Source organism: Populus alba, chromosome 10 (genome assembly GCF_005239225.2).
Source record: "Populus alba chromosome 10, ASM523922v2, whole genome shotgun sequence".
In the NCBI taxonomy this organism is placed as follows: domain Eukaryota; kingdom Viridiplantae; phylum Streptophyta; class Magnoliopsida; order Malpighiales; family Salicaceae; genus Populus; species Populus alba.
In genome coordinates, this window is record NC_133293.1 from 20,543,379 (window position 1) to 20,565,478 (window position 22,100).

A 22,100-nucleotide genomic window follows, 5' to 3' on the forward strand; every position below is an offset into this window, starting at 1 on the left:
CTTGCCAAAATTTTATTTCAGTCGCTTCTTCTTTAGTTAAGCAAGAATGGACTAATCCACATGCATAGTTTGTATTCTTCATCTTTACCCAACATGACGGGGCTCGTATTAGTGAAAATCTGATGTTATATCTATACAATTGTAGCAATAAGCAGGGCTTGCACTGTAATCCGACTAGTTGTGATGACATTTTCCCCTTTAAATCTTTAATATTGATGATGCATTTCTCTCTCCTTCAATTTAGACTTCTATAATGATAATAATGGGAAAGATTCCAAGGCAACATGGTTGGTGATGGTGCACAGAATTAAAATAATTAGAAGGGACAAAAAGATAAAGCTTGTAGATGTGGGTGGTGGAGCGCCGCTCCCGAATATCATTCCGAAGTAATCGCCATCACCACCGCTGGACCCGGACCCCTGGACGCCGGTGTTGGTTGTGGAGCTAGTCCCACCTCCGCTGAATCCCGGAGTAGAAATGCTCCCACTGTCATCTCTGTGCAAATGATTGAAAACCAACAAGTGAATACATTATTTTGAAGATCAAATGATGACATGATTCAATAGAAAATGATGCTTACTAACGAATCTAACAGAGAAGCGTTTAAAAAAATGGTTGGCCCTAATGCTTAATGGCCAAAAGGGTTGGTGTAGGGGCGGTCGTATATGAGGAGACTGTTTGGGCCATGGAAGGTCTACATGGGACAACCACAACAGAAGCGACAGCCAATGACATTAGAAAAACAACAGCAGATAATTATTATGGAGCAGACAAATTTGAACTGGAGTGGAGTCTCACGTGAGATTAAGGGGCTGTGGGGCTTAAGCTAGAGCTTCTCTTGACATGTCTGAATTGCAGCTACATTTTCAGCAACAAAGGGAAAAGGAACACAACTCATAAAGAGGATAGCCTATGTATGTTAAAAAAAAAAAAAAGTAATGGAGAACCAGAGAAAGTAAAGAGGAAAATTAGAGAAGCTTAACAAGCAAAAGTCGAGCATCAGGAAAACGCGCATCAACTAGGTCAAAAGCAAAGCTCCTTTTCCAATACTGATGTCCAGTTAATACCCCACCAATTAATAAGTGGGAACCACAGTGTGTTGAAAACCATGGACTTGGCCTCACACATATTTGCTGGAAAGCAGATCAAGAGAATATAATTGCGTCACCTTCCCATGCAAAAACACTGAAACACAACACCACACTAGCATATGTTCTTTGCCCTATGTGGGTCTATCTCTAGAGGAAAAGGCCAGACTTTGCAACTAAGCTCATTTTTCTTCACGCCTCCTGATTTAGACACCTCGGTTTGACAGACATATAAACCTACACGGTACATGGCAAACTTAAAACTACCACATGGCAGTGACAAAGGGAAGAATTTGTATCAACAGTTTCATTTTCTGGACAATTAGGAGTTCCCGGAGACAAATTGCAATCGGAGTTGATTCAAGTACATGTTTAATTAAAAATCCCTACCAGAAGCCCCTTTACGTGAGCCCGGTCTCAAAGAACTACAGGCTCCAGTAATGCAAGCATGGGTTCTCTCATGCAAGAAGTTCATAATAATGCTCGAGGGCTAAGAACAGCGACACGGTAGCGGATCGCATGCAACAAATCTTGTGCCCGATTCACAAATTCGGCTAAGATCCACAAATGCTCAGCAAAGATGTAGTGGAACCAAGTTTTAAGGCCTAAACCCTAAAGCGAGCAAGTCCAAGAGGGTCCACCAACACGAGATACAATGAGATCCAACGGTAACAAAATGAAAAGCACGGAACTTAAATAAAAGAAGACCCTATTTGCCATGCAGTAGCAGTACTGGAAAGGCACAGGAGAGAGTGGAGACCAACAAATGAACTGTAAGGCTGTTTTTGGTGGTACTAGGCTAGATTCCCAATGCAAACGCATGATCACGTGCACCAGTGTAAAAAAGGTATTTTATATAGGCAAGGACTCTCGCTATCAGAAGAGGCGTTTGTTTTTGCGCATAGAGGTTCGCATGAAATAAATAAATAAGTTTATATTATTTTTTTAGTATTTTGATGTGATATTGCCAAAAAAAAAATACAATAAAAAATCATTTTAATATATGAAAAAAAACACATTTAAAAAAACCATACTACTAAAAAACTCCTATCAAATTTTTTGGCTGGATCCAAAAGCCATCTTTGCAAGCACAAAGTTAAGCTAACTATAAAAACACAGAAAGCTTTCCCTCAACAAAGATTAGGCGTAGATTGCCAAAAAATCAGACTGCGAAATGTCTACTTTTATTCACTCCACACAGAATAAGACTGATCAAACCGAAAGATTTTCCCTGAAAAACTGTCAGCAATTGAGATTCTGGGATAGTGACACTAGAGGGAATTATTTCAACACCTAATAAAATGCAATTAATTAGGGGAAAGGTCATTAAGAGTAACAGGTAATTCAGCTGATATCAGTAATAAAAAGAATCCTCGACGGACAAAAGGCGCTCAAAGAGCTGAAAATGAGAGCACAAAGTGGGGCCAAGTTAGTAAGGTTTACCTAGGGTCACCGAAGACACCAGCATTCAAGGTGAGTTGTTGAATTAAACCAGCAGACTTGGGTTCCACACTGGAGGCTTTACTATACTGTGCACTCAGACCGGCTCCTGAGGGCACAAAGAACGCTCCGTTTACCATTATGTCCCCATCTGTTCTCCAATTCCAACCTGCCCAGTCTCCCTCGTTTGTGTCCACCCTCTTTGTTACCTGTCAAGATTTCAAGAGGTCACCATCAGAGATTGCACTCCACGTTCCGAAAATGAGAGTGGAGCATGCACAGGGGATTTTAATGGCTGGCAGGCACCAAAGAGATCACTCTCATGCTGATAATGGTTTAGATTTATTTTTAATGGGGATAACAGCTTGCTTTTCAAGGATGTTGCCATCAACTTTACTTAATCGATCATTAATCAATCATATATTCTACCTCCTTAAATGATGAGAAATAGTTCAGAGCAGACTAACCTCTTTGGCATTATCATCAGTTGGTGCGGTATATCGATTCCCTTGACTATTTATGGTTGGATTCGCACTACCACCAATAGCATACATCTCCCAGGCTGTAAAATCATTGTTCACCACATGTATATACCCTCTTCTACACCTTGGCATCCGTTGCACCAGCCCTTGGCCAAAGTGATTAAAGGCTATGGTAACTTGCATCCCTGTGTCCAATGCATACTTGTCATCATGCCCCAATAGCATCACTTCATCATGGTGGGTAAAATGGTTGTTTGATATGGTAATCCCAGTGGACCCCATTATAGCATCAATCAAACCATCAGTGCAATAAGATAAAGAACAGTGATCGATCCAAATCTTCTGGGCCCCAAAAATGGAAATGCCATCACCGTCTGATCTCCCTCTCCATCCAACATGAGTTGGTGATGCTGCTATGTTAGTATTACCAGAAGGCTTGCAGTGGTGAACGTGGATGTTGTGGATAATAATGTGTGATATGTATTGAAGTGTTATGCACCCATTTCCTGTAATGTGAACATTTGCGCCACGGCCATCAATAGTTTTGTAACTATTGAAAATAAGCTCATGTTTGAGCTTAATGACCATATTTGAAGAGAAGATGATCCACAGAGGTTGGTCTTGGATGACACCGTAACGTAATGTGCCTGGTTTTGGGTTGGCTGGATCCTGGTCAGAGGAGTCAGTGACCACATAGATCTGACCACCTCTTCCACCTAACGAGCCTTGACCAAATCCAATGGCGCAGTCAGCTAAACGTTGGCGGTTGTTAGCCCAATTAGAGTCGCATCTCCAGCAATCGTCGATGGGGTTTCCAGTTTGGCATTGGCCCTTCTCTTGAATGGACAAAAGGTGCCTTCTTGATAGAGATGCATTGACTCTCCTGCAAGATAAAATATATAAAAAAAAAAAAATCAATAATGTGATAAAACTATGGAAATAACATTTGGTTGGCTTGAAGAAAATGTAAAAAGTGGGAAGATAAAATAAGCCATGTAGCTAAATGAGTTGGGTAAAAAGAAAGGTTAAAAAAACAGGGGAAACAGGGTATGCTCTGTTTGTTTCCCGGGAAAATGCAATGACAGCAAGAAAAATGACAACTTTGTTTTGTTTTGGTGTTGTAGATCGGTAAAGAGTTGAAAATGAGAGGCACCCATGAGACAGAAACCTTCAATGAACAGAACCCAGACGGGGTTTTGTTTGACTGTCCCCTGTTTGGTTGCTGAGAAAATATGGCAAATCAAGAAAATGTGGTTTTATTTTCCATTTCCAGCTCAAAATCACTGCAAAAGAGAGATCCTCCTAGCAATGAGAACAACCCAGGTAAGAATTTGTTCAAAATCAGGAAAACAGAAACTACCATAAACACCAGAAGCAAAACCCAAGTTAGCATTTTTCTCTAGCTAAAAGGCTGAATGTTGGAAACTACAAAAAAACCATGATGCAAAACCATAAAATGAGCTAACACAAGATGGGTTTCTAGTGATTTGTAGCAGAAGGCTGTAAAGGTCTCACCGTTTTACATCTTCAGCAACAGCCTCAGGGTCTGGATGCTGGTGTGGAAGGGTGAGATTGAAGGCAGTAGTTTCAATAATGAATCGAGAGAAAGAAGTAAACAGGCAAATTAAGAGAATGTAGATGTTGGGAAGCTTCATCGAAGTAGCAATTAAAATGGCTTGGGCTTTTAGGTATTCGTTGTTTAACCTTGTGCTTCTCTGTAGAAGAAGATTCTTCAAGGAAGGGGTGGATGTGTGTTTCTTGAAGAACAACCAAAAAACCTTAGGAAGCTGCTGCAAATTTTGGGAAAATGTGATGTGTTTGCAGTAGCTTATATAATGAAACAAGATTATAATAATATGACATGGCATAAATAAAATTGTCACTCTCTATGGTTTTTATTTCCAATTATACCTCCAACTAAGAAAGGAAGAACAGAGAGGAGGGGCGTGGTGGCTGTGATGGAGACAGACATGGAGGATGGTGATATGGGAGGAAGAGAAAATGTTACTCTCCCTTTCTATTTAGTTCTCTAGTGTAGGGAGCCACTCACATTCCTACCTTGCTTGCAAGAGGTTAATTTTTTTAGTGTGGGAGAGCTTGTCCAGATAAATGCTGAGATTTCTTTCTTTTCCTCGTTCTGGTTTGATTTCTTTTTCTTTTTCTTTTTAGATTTTGTCTTGGGATAAAGATTCTTGCAGGGATGGCTGCAAGTAATTTATGTTCTGTTCTCATCTACTGGTAAAGCCTACTTCTCAGGTGGAGACAGAACCCGCTTCCCCGCCGGCCTGGCTAGACTAATAAAATGGAGATTAGATTAAATTATGCTATCAAGGTTGCAGCTTTTCAGTAATCTCTCTGTGCAAATTGAAAACTTAAAACTAAGAGCCTTTACTTTATTATCAGCTATCTAGGGTTCTCCTTTGCCTAGGAAGAGGAAAAGGTAAAATTACTCCAAAATCTTTAGGAATGGTCCCAATTATTTGCAAGATGATTTGACTGTCTGGACCTTGCAGAGATAGCATGTGGGCTGAAGTGTCACCCTATCAAGGAATAGGTTACTGATGCGAGGCCAATTTTTGCAGCAGAAGAAGAGTGGGTATTTTTATCACTCTAACACGGATATAAAAGATTTTAAAAAATCACAGTAGAAAGAATATTTAAAAAGTAATATGATTTTGACTCAATTCCTACTAGAGAAGATGGTTTTATTAACGAAAGTTAATGTTAGTAGCTGTTGTAAACACTTGCTATTAGCATTGGCGATTGTTAATGACAATAGCGGGTGTCTATAAATTGTTATTGTCAATAGAAGTGGTATTGAGCATCATAGCCCACTCTAGAATTTTATATAATATAAAGTCCAGATCATTATAATTAAAAGCCAAATAAAATCACAAAGTCTATACCATTATAATCAAAAGCCATACAAAACAATAAATTATCAAACCTCAAACCCATAATTAAAAAAAAAGTTATTTTAACATTATTTTTATTTGTCAATTATAATCTCAAATTAATGTGTGTGTTTTAAACATTGTTTTTATCCATGTATATTTTTAAAGCTGCTAGTAGATGATTTGAACAACTTTTCCACGTGTTCGTTTGTTAACTAACAATACTAAACCATGATTATATGAGCTAGGTATGAAAATATATAAATGGAAGAAAACTTTAAAATCGATATGACAATTAGTAAAAATAATATTACAATAATAATAATAATAAATATAATTATTAACTAAAAAAAACATAGTATAATAATATATTCAAGTCTATTAATATCTTTTACAATGATGAGTTGATGAATCAATTTCGTTAATAGCACGACTGCATTGCATGCATCAAGCAAGCAAACAAACAATACTAACGTCTTACCTAAATTTTGTGATGTGTGGGAGATAATTCCATTAGCTGTGGCGACACGGAGGTTGGACACATAAGCTTGGGCAGTTGTCTAAAAAAAAAACAACAATAGAAATGCTGATGAAAATGAGGGGAAGATGATTTGGGTGTTTATAAATGCATTGTTAATACAAATTAGAAATCAAGGATTTGTTTAAAAAATAGCTACTATGAATAGACATCAGTTGTATTGAAACCACAATTCTAAATTATAATTTTTATTTAAATTACTATTATGGACAGCGACCATGATTTTCAACAGCGATCCTTTGCCCAACGATTTTCAAAATTATGTAATTTTCTTTTAAATTTCTTGAATCTGTGTTATTTAAAAAAAAAAAACCCAACAAGAGTGGCTGCTGCACGTCACGTAAGTGCAATTATAGCCCCACCTCAACTAACTTATGTTTCTTTTAAAAACAATATTTATATATATTGAATTACTATTTTTTCAATGATTTTATACATCCATATTAAAAAAATAAAAAATATTATTTTAATTATAAAAACATCTTTAAAAACAACAAAACACGCTAACATGCAAATGTCCCCACACTGTATTACGTGATAGCTCTCGAGCACATTATTAATAACGGCAACAAATTTGCTGATGATAGCGCGGTCAGATATTTCGGCTGGCAAGCTTAATTACTTGGACAAGCTCCAGAGACTGAGACACTTCGCCCAATTCAATAATACCCTTCTTGTCTTGCTTAAAACACCGAGTGATGATAAATTCCATCACATCCCCAGTGTTTTCGGTGGTAATTTTAAAAAAAATTATAGTTTAAAGAAATTTATAAATGATTTAAATTATTACATGTAAAATAATAATAATAATTCTTGAATGAAAAACATAAATTTTAAAACACATTACATGTAATGCAAGCCTCGTCACAAAAAAAACAACAATTATAGCGGTGCACTTGACAATCTCATCAAAACACTGTTTATCTAAAATTTATTTATTTTTATTTATAACTTTTTTTTTAATAATAATGAATGCTGAGTAGCTTATGTTTTAAAAATTTAGAGCGTGTTTGGTAGGGTGATAATAATTATTTTTCAAATAATTTTTCGTGTTGAAATACATGTTAATGATATTTTTTTATTTTTAAAAAATTATTTTTGATATTAGTATATCAAAACGATCTAAAAAATATAAACCGCACTCTATTTTAATAAAAAAAAATTAAATTAAATAATAAAAATATAGTTTGCCCTCTATTTTAATAAAAACATGTTTTTAAGGTGATGACTAAACCTTGCAGGCATTTCTTGTGATCTGCACATCCTTTTACCGGCTGAGCTTCTTCCATGCTTCGAAACTCGATGGGACCTTTGATCACATCATTTAATTATCAACCTCGGCCAAGGAGCATCAGAAACTTCGGTGGCTTTTCCCTCCGAGGTGAAATCCATTACACATAGGTTGCTTTTGAATTTGATGAATGAGTAACTAACCCGGTTTACAAAAGTGTGTAGAGATCAAGGACTAGTTAACTAACACAAATCATGTCTTGACTTTTACAGACAGTGCTTTCAATTTTTCACCTCTTTCCCTGTCATGTTGCGGTCTACCATTTATTTTGGTGCCATGCACTGCACCTATTCATGCTTTGATTTAATTTGAACTATAAAAACCAATCAAATCAAGTAATTTAAATTTTTAAAAATTCAAGTCGAGCTCAGCTCAGTTAAATTCAGTTTTTTTCTATAAAACCAGAAAAACTAATCATACCATCAAATGGGATTTTTTGAGTTTTTTTAAATGGATTTATATTAGAATTAAGCTTTAAAATTATCTTGTTGGGCTAAGTTTATAGACTTTTTAATAAAAAATCTTTAAATTTTTCTAATTTGAATTTAGTTTGTTACAAGCTTTTTAATCAGATTATAAGATTGATAATTTTTTAATTTAACTTTCATTTATTAACCTTAAATATATATCAGTATAATAACAATAAATTGAAATGCTTCACATCTTGCTGTCTTTAATATGTAAAGAAATATGATATAAAAATTTAAATCAATGCATCATATAAGATACATGATCAAATTTAAGTACTTCAAATTAAAAAAGATGTTCTTACTAAAAAAAAGTTTATATTAGCAAATAAGGCCTGTATTGTGTAACCAAATGCAATGATTAATAGCATTCGACCATTGATTTTACACTTTAAAATTTCTTCATGCTGTTAAAGGTAGTTGATCTAGTAATAATAATTAGTTCGATATCCATATAAGTTAATCCGGATATATATATATATTATATATATATATATATATATATATATATATATATAATGCTCTTACCATTAGCCATCGAGCAAGGGAAGCTGGTTAAGGAGTGTAATGATAAGCATTAAACACAAGGGTTATTTTGTATACCTTTACACGTCATACATGTTTGAAATTCTATGAATTTAGAAATTTTAATTGAATCTCACGTTTAAAATCATTTTAGACGCCGATAATTTAATTTTAAATATAATTCAATATTTAGAACTAATACAAAAAAAAAAAATCAAAATTTAATCACTTGTTTACTACACTGGATACAAGATATTAATATTTGTTTACTACACTGGAGACATGTAAGTGAATAAAAAGAAGACGGTGAAGGTATATAAAAATCAAAATGAGTAAAATTATATATTTTTAAAAAAATATAAATTCAATTTATTTATTAATTAAATACTATGATTGAATTCAAAAACATGACTGGTGTAATATCAGCAGAAGATTCTTCACAAAATCACCGTTAAATTTATGATACCTAAATAATTGAAGACACACTCATACAACACGAGTTGTTTCTCCAGGGAAAATAGTAAAAATAAAATACACGGACCAGAGTAAATTTTTAAAGAAATACAGGGATTACAATATATTTGTAATATTACATTTTTTTTTTTTTAACTGATTTTTTTTTTTCTCAAGACATGGATGATAATCAACAATTGGCAGCCCTCGTGACTGGATAAGACTAGAATAACCCACTTTCCTTTCTAATAAATCACAAAAGAAACCAAACGATGACGAATTTCAATACGTTTTTCAATGATGGGCGTAGAAGAGGAGAAGAAAACGTATACAGAGCAAAACGGCTGCTTTTCAATTTTCCTGGGTGGAATCAGAAGAAGTAAGCTTTACAGTTTATCTTTAGGATCCGCGCATCTCCTTTTTTTTATTTATTTATTATTATTAACATGAAACCAGATTAGTTTATATATACTTTAATTAATTTTATAAATTTTAAAATTAATAACCGTATAAATCTCAGTATACCATTGCATCCCTGCAACTCCTTGATTTCTGGGGCGGTGGCATGCATGCCGGTCCAGAGATATAAAGCCAGTTGTGCTATGGATAGAAAGAAAGAGAACATTAGAAGAAGGGATCCATTTACCTTTTGGGATGTGCAAAACCAACTTTCACTTGCAAGGTATAAATGCTTTACGTGAGGATGGCTATGGCTAGAGATGTCCTCACAACTTTTTATATGCCAAAAATAAGTGCATTAATTTTCGATCTATTCTGCCAAGTATATGTTTTAGGATTTGTTTCAGCTCTGGCTATAAAATCCATACCATCCCTCTACAGGTTCTCCCGAGACTCGGTTACATTTAAAGTCTTGATTAGTTTAAATTAAAAAAATATATGATTAATATGTCTGGATTTGATTAAAAATTCATGCTAATTTGTGATTTAATTGACTTGATTAAAACTTAATTTTTTATTTATTCAAACAATAACGTTTTGATTATTTAAAAAAAAAAAACAGGCCAAACAAGATGACACTCGCGTCACATAACCTAAATCTTGTTTTTTTATACTTTTTTGATTGCAATATACTAGTTTCTTGTGTTGTTATCTGGGATGTGAATTGAAAAAAGATAAACTACGGGTGCAGTATGTAGGCTAGGTGATTTATCTAAAATCTGATTTTGATGCACAAAAATAGTATTATGGTTGAAAAAGAAAAACATTTATCTTTTAAAAGAATCAATCTTACGAGTAAAGTTCTCTCTTTTCTTCGCCTAGTATTCATGGCCTGCGTTAGGCATGCCCGCTACCTCTGTAGCTCCACAGGCCTCACATGGCAGAACATTTTTTTTAAACAATTTTCCAACCCAAAACAGTTCTTTTTCAAGTTCTGTAAGCTGAAACAAAAAAGGTTCAAATTCACTTTAAATTTAGTCCCTACAAAATTAGTGAAAAGTAGGCATAACCGCAGCCGCTGCCTCTCTTTTCACGGAAAACAAGTCAAATCTCAACATCAAACCCAGCAGGAAAAATTGAATTGAAACCAACTGGGTGATTGATTTGAGGGCTTCAAGTAAACTACAATGATCTTGTTGCCATCCTTTCTCTACCCGTGAGCTTTCACTTCAACCTTCTGAATAAGACTCACTCCGCGATTCATATCTTCATTAGTCTTTTTTGACTCCATCTTCTCTCGTGATTCTTTTCCATCCTCTGTCGCCTGTCATTTCATGGATTCCATTTTCAAAGAGATGAACGAAGGAGGGAGATCAGAATTATTATCGATTTGTATGTGTGGATTTCTTGAAGAGTGTATTGCAAGTTGCTCTCATGATCCTCTCATCTGGATCTTTTAAATTCTTTTTATGTTGTCGTTACTTTCTATTTTATAATTGAAGAATTATAAGAGTTTATGTTTATCTCAGACAAAGGAGCGTGGATATCCACGTGTATTTTGTCTCCACAGCAAGAAAAGCTTCAACGCATTGCCTCGAGGTGGAGAAAGTAGACAAGAATAACGGCAGCCAAAGTTTATATTCCAAGAAATAAATGCTCGTTTTTGTTATATATATATATATATATATATATATATATAAAAGGGCAACTGCCGTAAGAGATAATATACTTTGCATTTGTCAAAAAGTTGGAGAGAGGGGGGGGGGTATAACGAAAGAAAAAACGAGTATAAAGTAAATTTATTTTTTAAATAATTTTGAATCCAACTTTTATAATTTTAAAATATGAAGTATAACTCATGTCTTCGTCTCTACTATTTAAAAAAAGTAACCAAATATTATCTATAAGTTTCATATGATATGACAACATCATGCAATATAGATCATATATAAAAATAAATAATTGAGGTGTGGAGTAAACCCATTAATTCTTGAATAATGACAAATATAATGTGATAATATCTGATAATGTTTTAGTGTCAATACATGGTAATCTTTTCCTGTAACAGAATATTTAAATTAGTGTTTTAAGAATGAATAAATCTCGAATCATTTATCACATGTCACTTTTTTGGAAAAATATAAGAACTCAAGGGCAAACACGAAACTGCACATATTATATACTTTGTTGATGTAAAAGGCAAAGCAAAATAGAAGGCAATTTAGGGGGTAGGAACTAGGAAAAGGCCCTCCCTAGTTCTGTAGCCCTAGCTTTTGTTCTCGGGAAAGATTGCAATAACATCCAATTTAGATTAGGAATTAGGGTATAGGGTAATTCGACGCCGTACGAATCCAGGTCAGTAAAATGCTTTCCATTTCAAAAAAAAAAAAAAAAGTTGGCCCATTTAACACAGAAAGGAGGGCAGTCATGATATGATAGCCCAGCCCAAGAATTGCTTGGCCAGCATTGTCCAGTGTCCACTCTAGGTGCGTTTCTCTACTTTTAATTCGGTTTGTTTTTATATTTTAATTTTATTTATTTATTTTAAATTATTTATTTTTGATATTTTTAAATTATTTTAATGTGATAATATCAAAAATAATTTTTTAAAAAAAAAAAAAATATTATTTTAATATATTTTTAAGTAAAAAACACTTTTAATAATAACCACAACTATATTTATAAACATACTGTATCCGTTTGGTTTTGACAGGTTACAATATAACGTTGGATTTTAGTAAAAAGGAATCAGATTTTTTTAATATGAAACATAGGATGCATCATAAATATAAACATAATTTGTTTATGAATTTGAAATATATTTTTAAAAAAATATTTATCTGAAAAAATATCTAATTAAATATTTTTTTAATGATTTTAATATATCAATGTAAAAAAAATTATTTTAATATATTTTAAAATAAAAAATACTATACACCACATTACCAAACTTATTTACCCACCAATTATTAATTCAATTTTAATGCTCCTAATTGAGTTTGGTTTTCCCATAATAACTAAAAGAAAGAGTTAATTATTTTCCAGTTCCAAGTGACAATAATCTCTTGACATTACAAAGAGATCACATGCTGAATTTCTGGCATATTATCATTTTAAAAGAAACAAATTTCACCATCAAAATATATATCCTTTTATTTGATTATAAGAAGAACATTTAAGTCAGTGATATGTTGATTAAAACTAAGTTTTTAAAATAATAAATTTTCCATATCGATCTACTGTATTCAAATAAATAAATCCCAACACCAAAATAGTAGAAAGCTTGAAAACTATATATATATATATATATATATATATATAATCCCGAAAACCTAAATCTTGCTAAGAAATTATTGGATCCGTCGGGCACAGATAATAAAACGCCACATGGCCTACTCAACGCATTCGATTTCACTCAATTAAACGACGGCCCGTCGCCTTTACCTCGGGAGCCTGGATGCAGGTTCAGACAGCGAATTCAAAAATAAAACTGGCTCCCTCCCATACTGCCAAATACATATTTCCATTTCTACCCTTCGTTTTCCCTGCTCTCCTCCATTTTCACCATTTCCCTCTTTTTCACAAAAAATCGATTTTTTTGGAGAGAGAAACACAGAATTAGGGTTTATAGAGAGAGAAAAATAGAGATAAATTCTAGGGTTGTAGCTCATGGAGGGTGTTCCGGTTCTTGACACAGAAAACATTAATGTTGCAGGTACTCTTTCCTTTCTCCCTGTAATCTTGTTTCATTTTTTTGTGTGTAAAATTTCGCAAAATCTCTAATTTTTTTATACTATTGATGAATCTTTATGCGATATTTATTCGGTAAAATCGATTTGTTGTGTTTAATTCGGGGCTTTTATTGATGTTTGAATTGCGAAGGGTTAGAAAAGCTTAAAAGGAATTGTGCATCGCTGTTTGATTTCTGAGAAAATTAGTAATGATTCAAATCAGAGTTGGTATTGCTGTGTATAATAGCTTAAATTGCGTGATCGATGAAATTGGGAATGTGTCAGGTGACAAAATAAAGGGAGAGAAACTGGAAAAGGGGTCTTTGGTTGGAATTGCGCGAAGGAAAATGCTTGCTGATATTAGCAACCTGTCACAGCGAAACCAGTATGGGAAATCACAATCTGTTTTAGTTAGTAAAGAGCATGTTGAGAAGCTCAAACGGGTATGTTTTGAGTGTTTCAATATCTAGATGTACATGTATTGATGTGTTTTCTTGAGTATTGATTAGAATTTAGCTTATTGGTTTTTTTTTTCCTGTTGAATATCGTTGTCACAGGATATCATGGCATTGACAAAGCTTGTTGCAGATAGGAAGTATCCTTTTTGTTTTGATTTTGTTTGTCTTTCTTTCCCCTAATTTTTGTTGTCTCTTGTTGGTGATTTCTTGTGCCATTTTTTCTTAACTTTGGTCAACAGTAAAATCATCGAGTTGAGTGCAATTGAGTTGCAGAAACTGAGAGTCAATTATCAGCAATTACAGCAACAGAATCTGCAACTTGCCCAAGCAAACAGCCAGATGTTAGCAGTAATGTCATGCACTAATCAATTTTTTAATCGCATCTAAATTGCATCAAAATTTGAGTCCTTGGTGAGGCTAAATTATTCCCTTAAAATGCAGGAACTAAATGCAGGTAAAGATAAGGTATGTTTTTATGTATGCAAGCCATTGGATTGTCATGCTTAATTTGCTGTGTTGCAACGTTTATGTGGTAACTATTTGGTTCATTTCTATTCAGCTTAAGGCATATCAGCATGAGTTGGGATGCAAGAATGGCCTGCTTAATGCCAAAAAATTGGAGCTGAAGGTATGTTTAGCTGCTGTTCCTTTTGCCTTGCTGTTGAATACGTTCATCAAGTTGCTGTCACCTGTCAGTAATATTGGTGACAGACTTCTAAAACCCTCTCTGTTTTAGGAGAAAACAAAGAAAGTTAGAAGCCAGAATACGAGAAATGAGGTATTTGAGCAAGTGACCTCAATGGAATTTATGGGAAGTTGGTGTATCCTGCATAGTATTTCATCCTGTTTTGTCATTTCTTGTAGGTTGAAACCATCAAAGGTGACAAGGCAGCACAATTCTCTCAACCAGAGGACAATAAACCTTGCAACATAAAAAGGAAGCGCCAATCAAAAGTTCAATGTAACTAGCATGCTATACACGTATTCAAAATTTTAGAAACTCTTTATAAAGCCAACTTTTTCTATATTGGTTCCGTGCAGCTTTGGATTCCAGTGCTGTTAAACCAGGTCAAACTGAAGAGAATGCTGAGAAGAAGAGGTTTGTATTGCAATTACTCTATCGCTGCTTGAAATTTGACATGCTGAGTGATCTAGCATTTCTCTAGAGTTCTGAGTGTGCATGGTATTTCTCTTGACAGTATTTGTTTGAGAAGGCGATCTGCTATGTTTAAATCTGGAGAAAAACCCACTGAAAAGAACACTGTTACAAAGAGGTTTGTTCTGACATGATCCAGAATCCTGTATGGTTTTAGTTCACAAATGTCTTTATGAGTTAGTTTAGTTTTTCTCTAAAGTTTTTAGTTTGCTTAGTATTTCTCCCGACAGTGTTTGTTTGAGAAGGCAATCTGCTAGGTTTAAGTCCGGAGAAGAACCCACTGAAAAGGATACTGATACAAAGAGGTTAGTCCTGACATGGTCCGGAATCCTATATAGTTTTAGTTTGCAAATGTCTTTTGATTTGAGCATTCTAGAAATAATTTAAGAGAAATGAAGGATTTGTACATGCTTTTATGCTTGTTTCAGCAGGATATGTACAGGAAGGCAATCCACTAGGGTTAAATCTGAGGATCAAATACAAGAACCAGCTGAAAATTTGTTTCAGACAGATGATGCTAAATTTCATATTCCTCCATTGCATGACGATCCAGTGCATGAAAGTTGTCCTACATCATCAGTTCTATCTGTTAAAATTGAATCTGAAACAGGGAACAGTGTCCCTAGATTTGAAACTCAAGAACTGAGAAGGACATCCTTTCGGCCCACACGTCGAGCAGCCGAGAAAGTTCAGACCTACAAGGAAATTCCAATTAATGTTAAGATGCGAAGAAATGAGTGAGTTGAAATTCTACCTTTCATTTTGTCGCGGAGCATGGCAGAGGAGAGGATATGTATGCAAATTTTCTACGTTCTGCTCTTTTTTGGTCCCCTGGATGTTGTGTTCTGGAGGAAATCTATTTCACATGCTGACCCTGTAAATGTTCAAGCTACTGCATTTTCTTTTATTATGGTTCGAGGTCAGTTGATGATTAGGAAGTGCACAAAATCAGTCTACGTTTAGTTCATCAAGTATTTGAGGTGGACCTTAACATAAGTAACACGTTTATGTGCAATTTTACATTTCCTTCCCTTTCCAGGAAGAAGAGACCATATCAAACTTCCTTCTAAATGACTCTGCTGCATCTGTCATGTAATCATTTTATCTTGTTCTCGTCTTTTAAATCACAGAGTCGAAAGAACATCATTGCCAACAGCTACCCATGTCAAACATTTGTGTCGGTGTGATCCTGATTTTAATCTTATAAAGCAGAATGTTGATGTTGAATACTTATATGCTGTATTTACTAGAAATAGAAATTGCTGGTGCTAATGTCGGTGTAGCAGTACGTGCTGGTTAATGAAAGTACGACCTGGCCCCAGCACCTCGGTTCCCATTCTCTCCCATAAATTTTGCTTCCTTGTCTATGATATTGCAGACATTAAAACTCGTTTTGTAGTCTTCTTATTTGTTCGAGTATAGGCTTATTTTGCAAAGCTGTGAAGCATTTTTGTAATCAGAATAATTAGTTATACATTGGCATTCATGACAACATGTCAGTAGTTTGTTTCTTCCTTGATGTACATGGATTCGTATGACCCATAAATCTATGTCATTCAATCATTACTGGGGTGCAAACTGGCACCATTTGACACTTGCTGAGGCCAGGAATTCAAACGGCTCGGAAATGGTGATATGGGTGTCGAGGAGGGAAAGTAAATTGGAGAAACAAGAGTAAGGATTAGGATGGGTCCGTTTTTGCGGTTGAGGGTGAGAGGTTCACAAATTTTTTTTTTTTTTTTAAATAGAAAAAATAGTTTTTTATGGTTGAATTTTATGTATAATTATACTGCATTCAACTACAAAAACAAATACACTCTAATTATAGAGTTTAGTGTATTGAAGAGACAGTTTGGCGAAAGGATTGAATCATCATTTTGTTATTTTTTGACTTTTTTTTGTGTTTTTGGGTAGTTTTGATAGGTTGTAAAAAAAATAAATTTTAAAAAATAAAAAATATATTATTTTAATATATTTCTAAACAAAAACTATTTTTTGAAAAATAACTATTACAATTTTACCCAAGCACCACCTTTAATTTAAATTGACGAACAACCTAGATTTTCTTTTGATCATATCTGACCTTGGAACTTGGATGAAGGATTCTAAATTTCTAACCATTGATTAGCAAAAATTGAGTTTACTCTATTGTTGTGCTATGCTTGACTGTTGGAAGACAATTTCTAGTAATTTTTTTTTCCATCCTTAATTAATTACTACTTGTCCAATTACTATACTTAGGTGGAGTAAAACATAGGTTAAAAATAAGAAATCTGAGCAAAGAAAGGGACCGAAAAAAAGAAAATCGTGACGCCTGGGTCCAGCAACTATCACCGTCTCACATGCAAAGAGAAAAAAAAGTAAGGCGACAAAAAGGAGCTGATTTAAACATCATTTTCCACATCTCCAAACCGCGTTTGTGCACGAAGAGGGAAAAGGAAATAAATAATTAGATTCAAAAAGGTTACTATTATAGCTTTTTTATACATATAGATGGAGGGAACTTTAAATTCATTTCTTTTTCTTGATTTTAAAATTATTTACTAGATATGTGTAAAAGATCTTGTGTTTTCTATTGCTGTCCCTGGAGATTTTCAATGAAACTGTACACTAATACTTCAAGAAAAATTATATGCATGCCCTCGGAAAAAATGGGAAAGGTTTAAAGTTAAATTAATTTGGTCATAATTTGACGCAGCGAAACGTATAAAAAGAACAACGTCTTTTTATTGTAATGTGTTCGAGTCCACGAACGATAATTGATACTCGAATCCACGAGTAACAAGTTTATTTCTGAAGAAGAATTATTATTGATTAAATCAAAAAGTGTCCTGTGGAGGGTGGTGGCAGCTTGTATTTATAAGCTTGCCATCATCCTTAATCCTTCTCAAATACAACTTACGTAATTAAATAGGAAAGCTAAAAGGGGTAACAGGAAAATCCCCTATCAAAGAGGACTCGTAGTCCACGTCCTAGACAATGCAGAAATAAAGGGGCATTAAAGCCAATCTAAGAATATAAATTAAATAGGGAAAACTAAGAATATAAATTTAATAAGGAGAGTGCTGCTGGTACTTCGTGCATGGTAGTAATTGCAGTAGTCTTGCAATTCAATTCAAGGCAACCTCTTCTTATGCATCCTCTGCATCCTGGAGCTGTGTTGTGGCATTGACAGGCTGTTCTGCATCAGTCTCCTCTGCTTGAAAAGAACTCGTCCTCGAGTGGGTTAGATTGGAGGGTGACTCGTCGGGTGGATGATATTCGAATATGTCAGCAACATTGAATGTAGGAGAGATTGCCATTTCTGTAGGGAGGTCTACCCGATATGCATTTTCATTAATTTTCCGTAGAATCTGATAGGGACCATACTTCTTGTCACTTAATTTGTTAAATGCTCCCACTGGAAACCGCCCTCTTCGTAGATAGACCATCACCAGGTCCCCGACTTTAAATAGTTTAGGTCGTCGTTTTCGGTCTGCTGCTGATTTGTATTTGGCATTAGATGCTTCTAAATTCTGACGTACCTCATCCTGAATGGCTTTGATCCGATCAGCCATATGCTCCGCTGCAATGTTCAGTCCTGGAAGTTTTGGTAGAGACACCAAATCTAAGGCATGGCTTGGAGGCTTGCAGTATACCACCTGGAATGGTGTTTTCCCTGTTGATCTGTTGAGCATACTGTTGTAGGCGAACTCAGCTTGAGCTAACGTCAAGTCCCATTGCTTAGGCTTCTCTCCAGAAAGACAGCGGATGAGGTTGCCAAGGGTGCGGTTTACCACCTCCGTTTGCCCATCGGTTTGGGGGTGGCTGGTGCTGCTGAAGTTTAGTGTGGTATTAAAACGTCGCCACAAGGTTCTCCAAAAGTGGCTCAGGAATTTTGTGTCACGGTCTGAGGTAATTGACTTGGGGACTCCGTGTAGACGCACCACTTCTTTGAAGAATAAATTGGCAATATGCACAGCGTCAGAAGTCTTTTTACAAGCAATAAAATGGGCCATTTTGGAATACCTGTCCACCACTACGAAGACTGAGTCTGCGCCACGCTGAGTTCGTGGGAGTCCTAAGATGAAATCCATAGAAAGGTCTTCCCAAGGTGCCGCTGGTATGGGCAAAGGTAGGTATAGCCCTGTGTTTTGTGTTTGTCCCTTGGCAGCTTGACAGGTTGGGCATCGTCTGACATGGCTCCCAATATCGCGCTTCAGTTGTGGCCAGTAGTAGCGTTCTTCTGCAAGAGCCACGGTCTTGTCTCGGCCTAGGTGTCCCCCTAAACCGCCTCCATGAAGTTCGTGTATGATCTGCTCCCTCAATGAACTCCTTGGAATGCATAACTGGTTGCCCCGAAACAGGTATCCTTCGTGGACATGCATTCCTTTAGGAGATAATCCCTGCTGATGCCTGCTCCAGGTGGTCTTAAAGTCTTCGTCATCTGCATATAACTCTTTAAGACATTCAAAGCCTATAACTTCAACCCGCATGGTGATGAGTAGAGATACTTTGCGGCTGAGGGCATCAGCCACTTTGTTCAGCTGGCCGGATTTATGCTTTAGGTTGAACGTGAATCGTTGGATGAACGAAACCCATCGAGCATGCATTCTGTTAACATTATTTTGACTGTTGATGAACTTCAGTGCTTGATGATCGCTGAAAAGGATGAATTCCCTTTGTACTAAATAATGTTCCCATACTTTTAATGCTCGAAATACAGCGTACAGCTCAAGCTCATAGGTGGACCATTTCTGTCTAGCCTCACTAAGTTTTTCGCTGTAAAATGCAACGGGTCTTCCTTCTTGGGATAGGACAGCCCCTATGCCAATAATTGAAGCATCACAGTCCACCTCAAATAACTTCTCAAAATCTGGCAGTGCCAAGACCGGGGCAGAAGATAATTTCTCTTTAATTAATGCAAAGCTGTATTCTGCTTCAGTTCCCCAAAGAAATTTCCCTCTCTTCATGCATTCAGTAATGGGTGCGACGATTCGGCTAAAATCCCTGACGAACCGTCGGTAAAATGTGGCTAAGCCATGAAAGCTACGAACTTCGCTGACATTTTTCGGGGTAGGCCACTCCCGAATAGCTCGAATCTTTTCTTCATCGACTTTAATCCCGTCAGCACTCACAATAAATCCCAAAAATAATAAACTGCTGGTCATAAATTTGCATTTTGTCAGATTAACATATAATTTATTCTGCTGCAAAACTGTGAGTACTTTCCGTAAGTGCTCAAGGTGATCATATTCATTCCGGCTGTAAATCAATATGTCATCGAAATATACTACCACGAAGCTGCCAGTGAATGGTTTGAGTACCTGATTCATTAATCGCATGAAAGTGCTTGGGGCATTGGATAATCCAAATGGCATTACTAACCATTCGTATAAACCATCTTTCGTTTTGAAAGCGGTTTTCCATTCGTCTCCGGGCCTGATTCTAATCTGATGGTACCCACTCCTCAAGTCAATCTTTGAAAATATTTTCGAACCTGCTAGCATGTCTAGCATATCTTCTAGCCGAGGAATGGGAAATCGATATTTAATGGTGATTTTGTTGATGGCTCGGCTGTCGATGCACATGCGCCAGCTACCATCTTTTTTTGGAACTAATAAGGCCGGTACTGCACAAGGGCTCATACTCTCCTGAACCAGCCCCTTTTTAATCAGTTCTTCCACTTGCTCCTGTAGGATAAGACCTTCTTTCAGACTCATCCGATAGTGTGGTCGATTTGGTAGGCTAGCTCCAGGAATTAAATCGATATGATGCTGAATATCGCGCATGGGAGGTAACCCCTCTGGCAAGTCTGCTGGTATTATGTCTTGGAATTCTGTTAGTAAAGGCTGTAGTGTTTTTGGGACGATGGGCGGGTCAATTCCAATTCCCCCACCGATGACAATGGCAAAAACTTCACTGGCCCCATGAGTTTCACTCAAGAATGTCCCTCCATCAACTAGTAATACGGACCTTTCCTGCACCTTGGGTGTTGCTGTCGAGAAGTCTTCCTTTAAAGGACCCAATACTATCTTCTGGCCTCCTCTCATGAACACATACACATTATCTCTCCCCTTGTAAGTAACATCCCTATCAAACTGCCATGGCCTGCCTAGGATCATGTGACAAGCATCCATTTCGACAACATCACAAATAATATCATCCACATAATGCCGGCCAATGGAGAATTGAATGCGGCAAGTTTCTGTTATTCTGGTTTCAGCACCCCTCTTGATCCAGCCGATCTTATAAGGTGAGGGATGTTTCTCCGTCTGTAAGCCTAGCTTCTTTACCATGGTTCTGGAGATGATGTTTTCGCTACTGCCACTGTCAATAATAACATCACACACTTTTCTGTTTACAGTACACCGGGTCCTGAATATATTATGTCGTTGGGACGACTCCTTCAGTTTTGGTGCTAGTAACAGCCTCCTAACGACCAGAGAACGTGAGAGTAATTCTCCATCATCCCCCCCTGTAATTTCTTCCTCTTCGTAGGTGTACTCAGGCTCATCTCCTACTCCTCCTGTCGACAATTCTGTTTCTTCTCCAGGTTCAATCAGATGCACTGCCCCTCGCTTTGGACACTGGTTAGAGCGGTGTCCTGGTTGACCACACCTGTAGCATTTGTCTGAAGCTGGTCTGGAATAAGGATTCCTTGGTGCTTCTGGAGGCACGACACCTGTGGTTGTCACTTGTGTCCTGCTACTGCTTGGTCCTCTCGCAAAGTTGGATAGGGGAGGTAAAGGATTCGATGGAAACCTTCCCTTAGGTGCTGTCGTCTGTATTGATTCAATGGGGCTCCTTGGCATGCCTGTTGATCTTGTCCTATCCAATTGTGCTTCTGCTTTTGTGGCCAAATTAATGGCTTCTGTTAAGGAGTAGATGGTGTGCATTGAAACTCGATCTTGAATATTCATACGTAGTCCTCCAACAAATCTGGCGACCTGTTGTGCGTCTGTTTCTAGTAAATTATTGCGAGAAGACAGCCTATGGAATTCTTCCACATATGCTTGAATTGTCCGGGCTCCTTGTCTGCAATCTTGGTACTGCTGAAAGAGTATCTGCTCATAATCTGGTGGCAAATACCTGTAGCGCAGCAATCGCCTCATTTTCGACCACGTCTGAACCATCCCTTTTCTCTGCCTCATTCGTGTGAGTTGTAACTGTTCCCACCAGGCGGAGGCTCCTCCCAT

General features: G+C 36.3%; 2 protein-coding genes across 8 annotated transcripts; one reads left to right on the top strand and one right to left on the bottom strand.

The window, feature by feature from the left end:
- Positions 1-178: 178 nt before the first annotated feature.
- On the bottom strand, positions 179-5,378 carry LOC118059828 (probable pectate lyase 18). 2 transcript variants are annotated; one of them, XM_035072795.2, is made up of 5 exons: positions 4,526-5,378; positions 2,996-3,893; positions 2,532-2,737; positions 799-858; positions 357-495 (listed from the first exon to the last, which is right to left on the bottom strand). In XM_035072795.2, the coding sequence occupies exons 1-4, from the start codon at positions 4,876-4,878 to the stop codon at positions 822-824; spliced, it is 1,494 nt and encodes a 497-aa protein (XP_034928686.1). In that variant the 5' UTR covers positions 4,879-5,378; the 3' UTR covers positions 357-495; positions 799-821. The 2 variants fall into 2 exon arrangements, with proteins under 2 accessions (XP_034928685.1, XP_034928686.1); XM_035072794.2 differs by lacking the exon at positions 799-858 and having other exon boundaries at positions 179-495; positions 4,526-5,374.
- Positions 5,379-12,920: 7,542 nt separating this feature from the next.
- LOC118059830 (SHUGOSHIN 2) lies at positions 12,921-16,658 on the top strand. Of its 6 annotated transcripts, none has more exons than XM_073411714.1 (12): positions 12,921-13,292; positions 13,594-13,751; positions 13,866-13,903; positions 14,006-14,114; positions 14,208-14,231; positions 14,326-14,394; positions 14,515-14,544; positions 14,631-14,727; positions 14,808-14,865; positions 14,966-15,040; positions 15,138-15,227; positions 15,351-16,658. In XM_073411714.1, exons 1-12 carry the CDS (start codon positions 13,247-13,249, stop codon positions 15,661-15,663), a joined length of 1,107 nt encoding a protein of 368 aa, XP_073267815.1. In that variant the 5' UTR covers positions 12,921-13,246; the 3' UTR covers positions 15,664-16,658. The 6 variants fall into 6 exon arrangements, with proteins under 6 accessions (XP_073267815.1, XP_073267816.1, XP_073267813.1 ...); XM_073411712.1 differs by having other exon boundaries at positions 12,925-13,292; positions 14,503-14,544; XM_073411713.1 differs by having other exon boundaries at positions 12,925-13,292; positions 14,503-14,544; positions 15,354-16,658.
- Positions 16,659-22,100: the final 5,442 nt, after the last annotated feature.

Bases quoted from the DNA above. Each gene is read 5' to 3' on its own strand.
- LOC118059830 (XM_073411712.1), top strand. From the start codon at position 13,247: ATGGAGGGTGTTCCGGTTCTTGACACAGAAAACATTAATGTTGCAG. The intron at 14,395-14,502 runs GTATGTTTAGCT...TCTCTGTTTTAG, and splicing joins CCAAAAAATTGGAGCTGAAG to GAGAAAACAAAGAAAGTTAG. The intron at 15,041-15,137 runs GTTTGTTCTGAC...TAGTTTGCTTAG, and splicing joins AAGAACACTGTTACAAAGAG to TATTTCTCCCGACAGTGTTT.
- LOC118059828 (XM_035072794.2), bottom strand. From the start codon at position 4,878: ATGCCATGTCATATTATTATAATCTTGTTTCATTATATAAGCTACTGC. The intron at 2,738-2,995 runs GTTAGTCTGCTC...AAATCTTGACAG, and splicing joins CTGATGATAATGCCAAAGAG to GTAACAAAGAGGGTGGACAC. The intron at 496-2,531 runs GTAAACCTTACT...TCATTTGCACAG, and splicing joins GGTGTCTTCGGTGACCCTAG to AGATGACAGTGGGAGCATTT.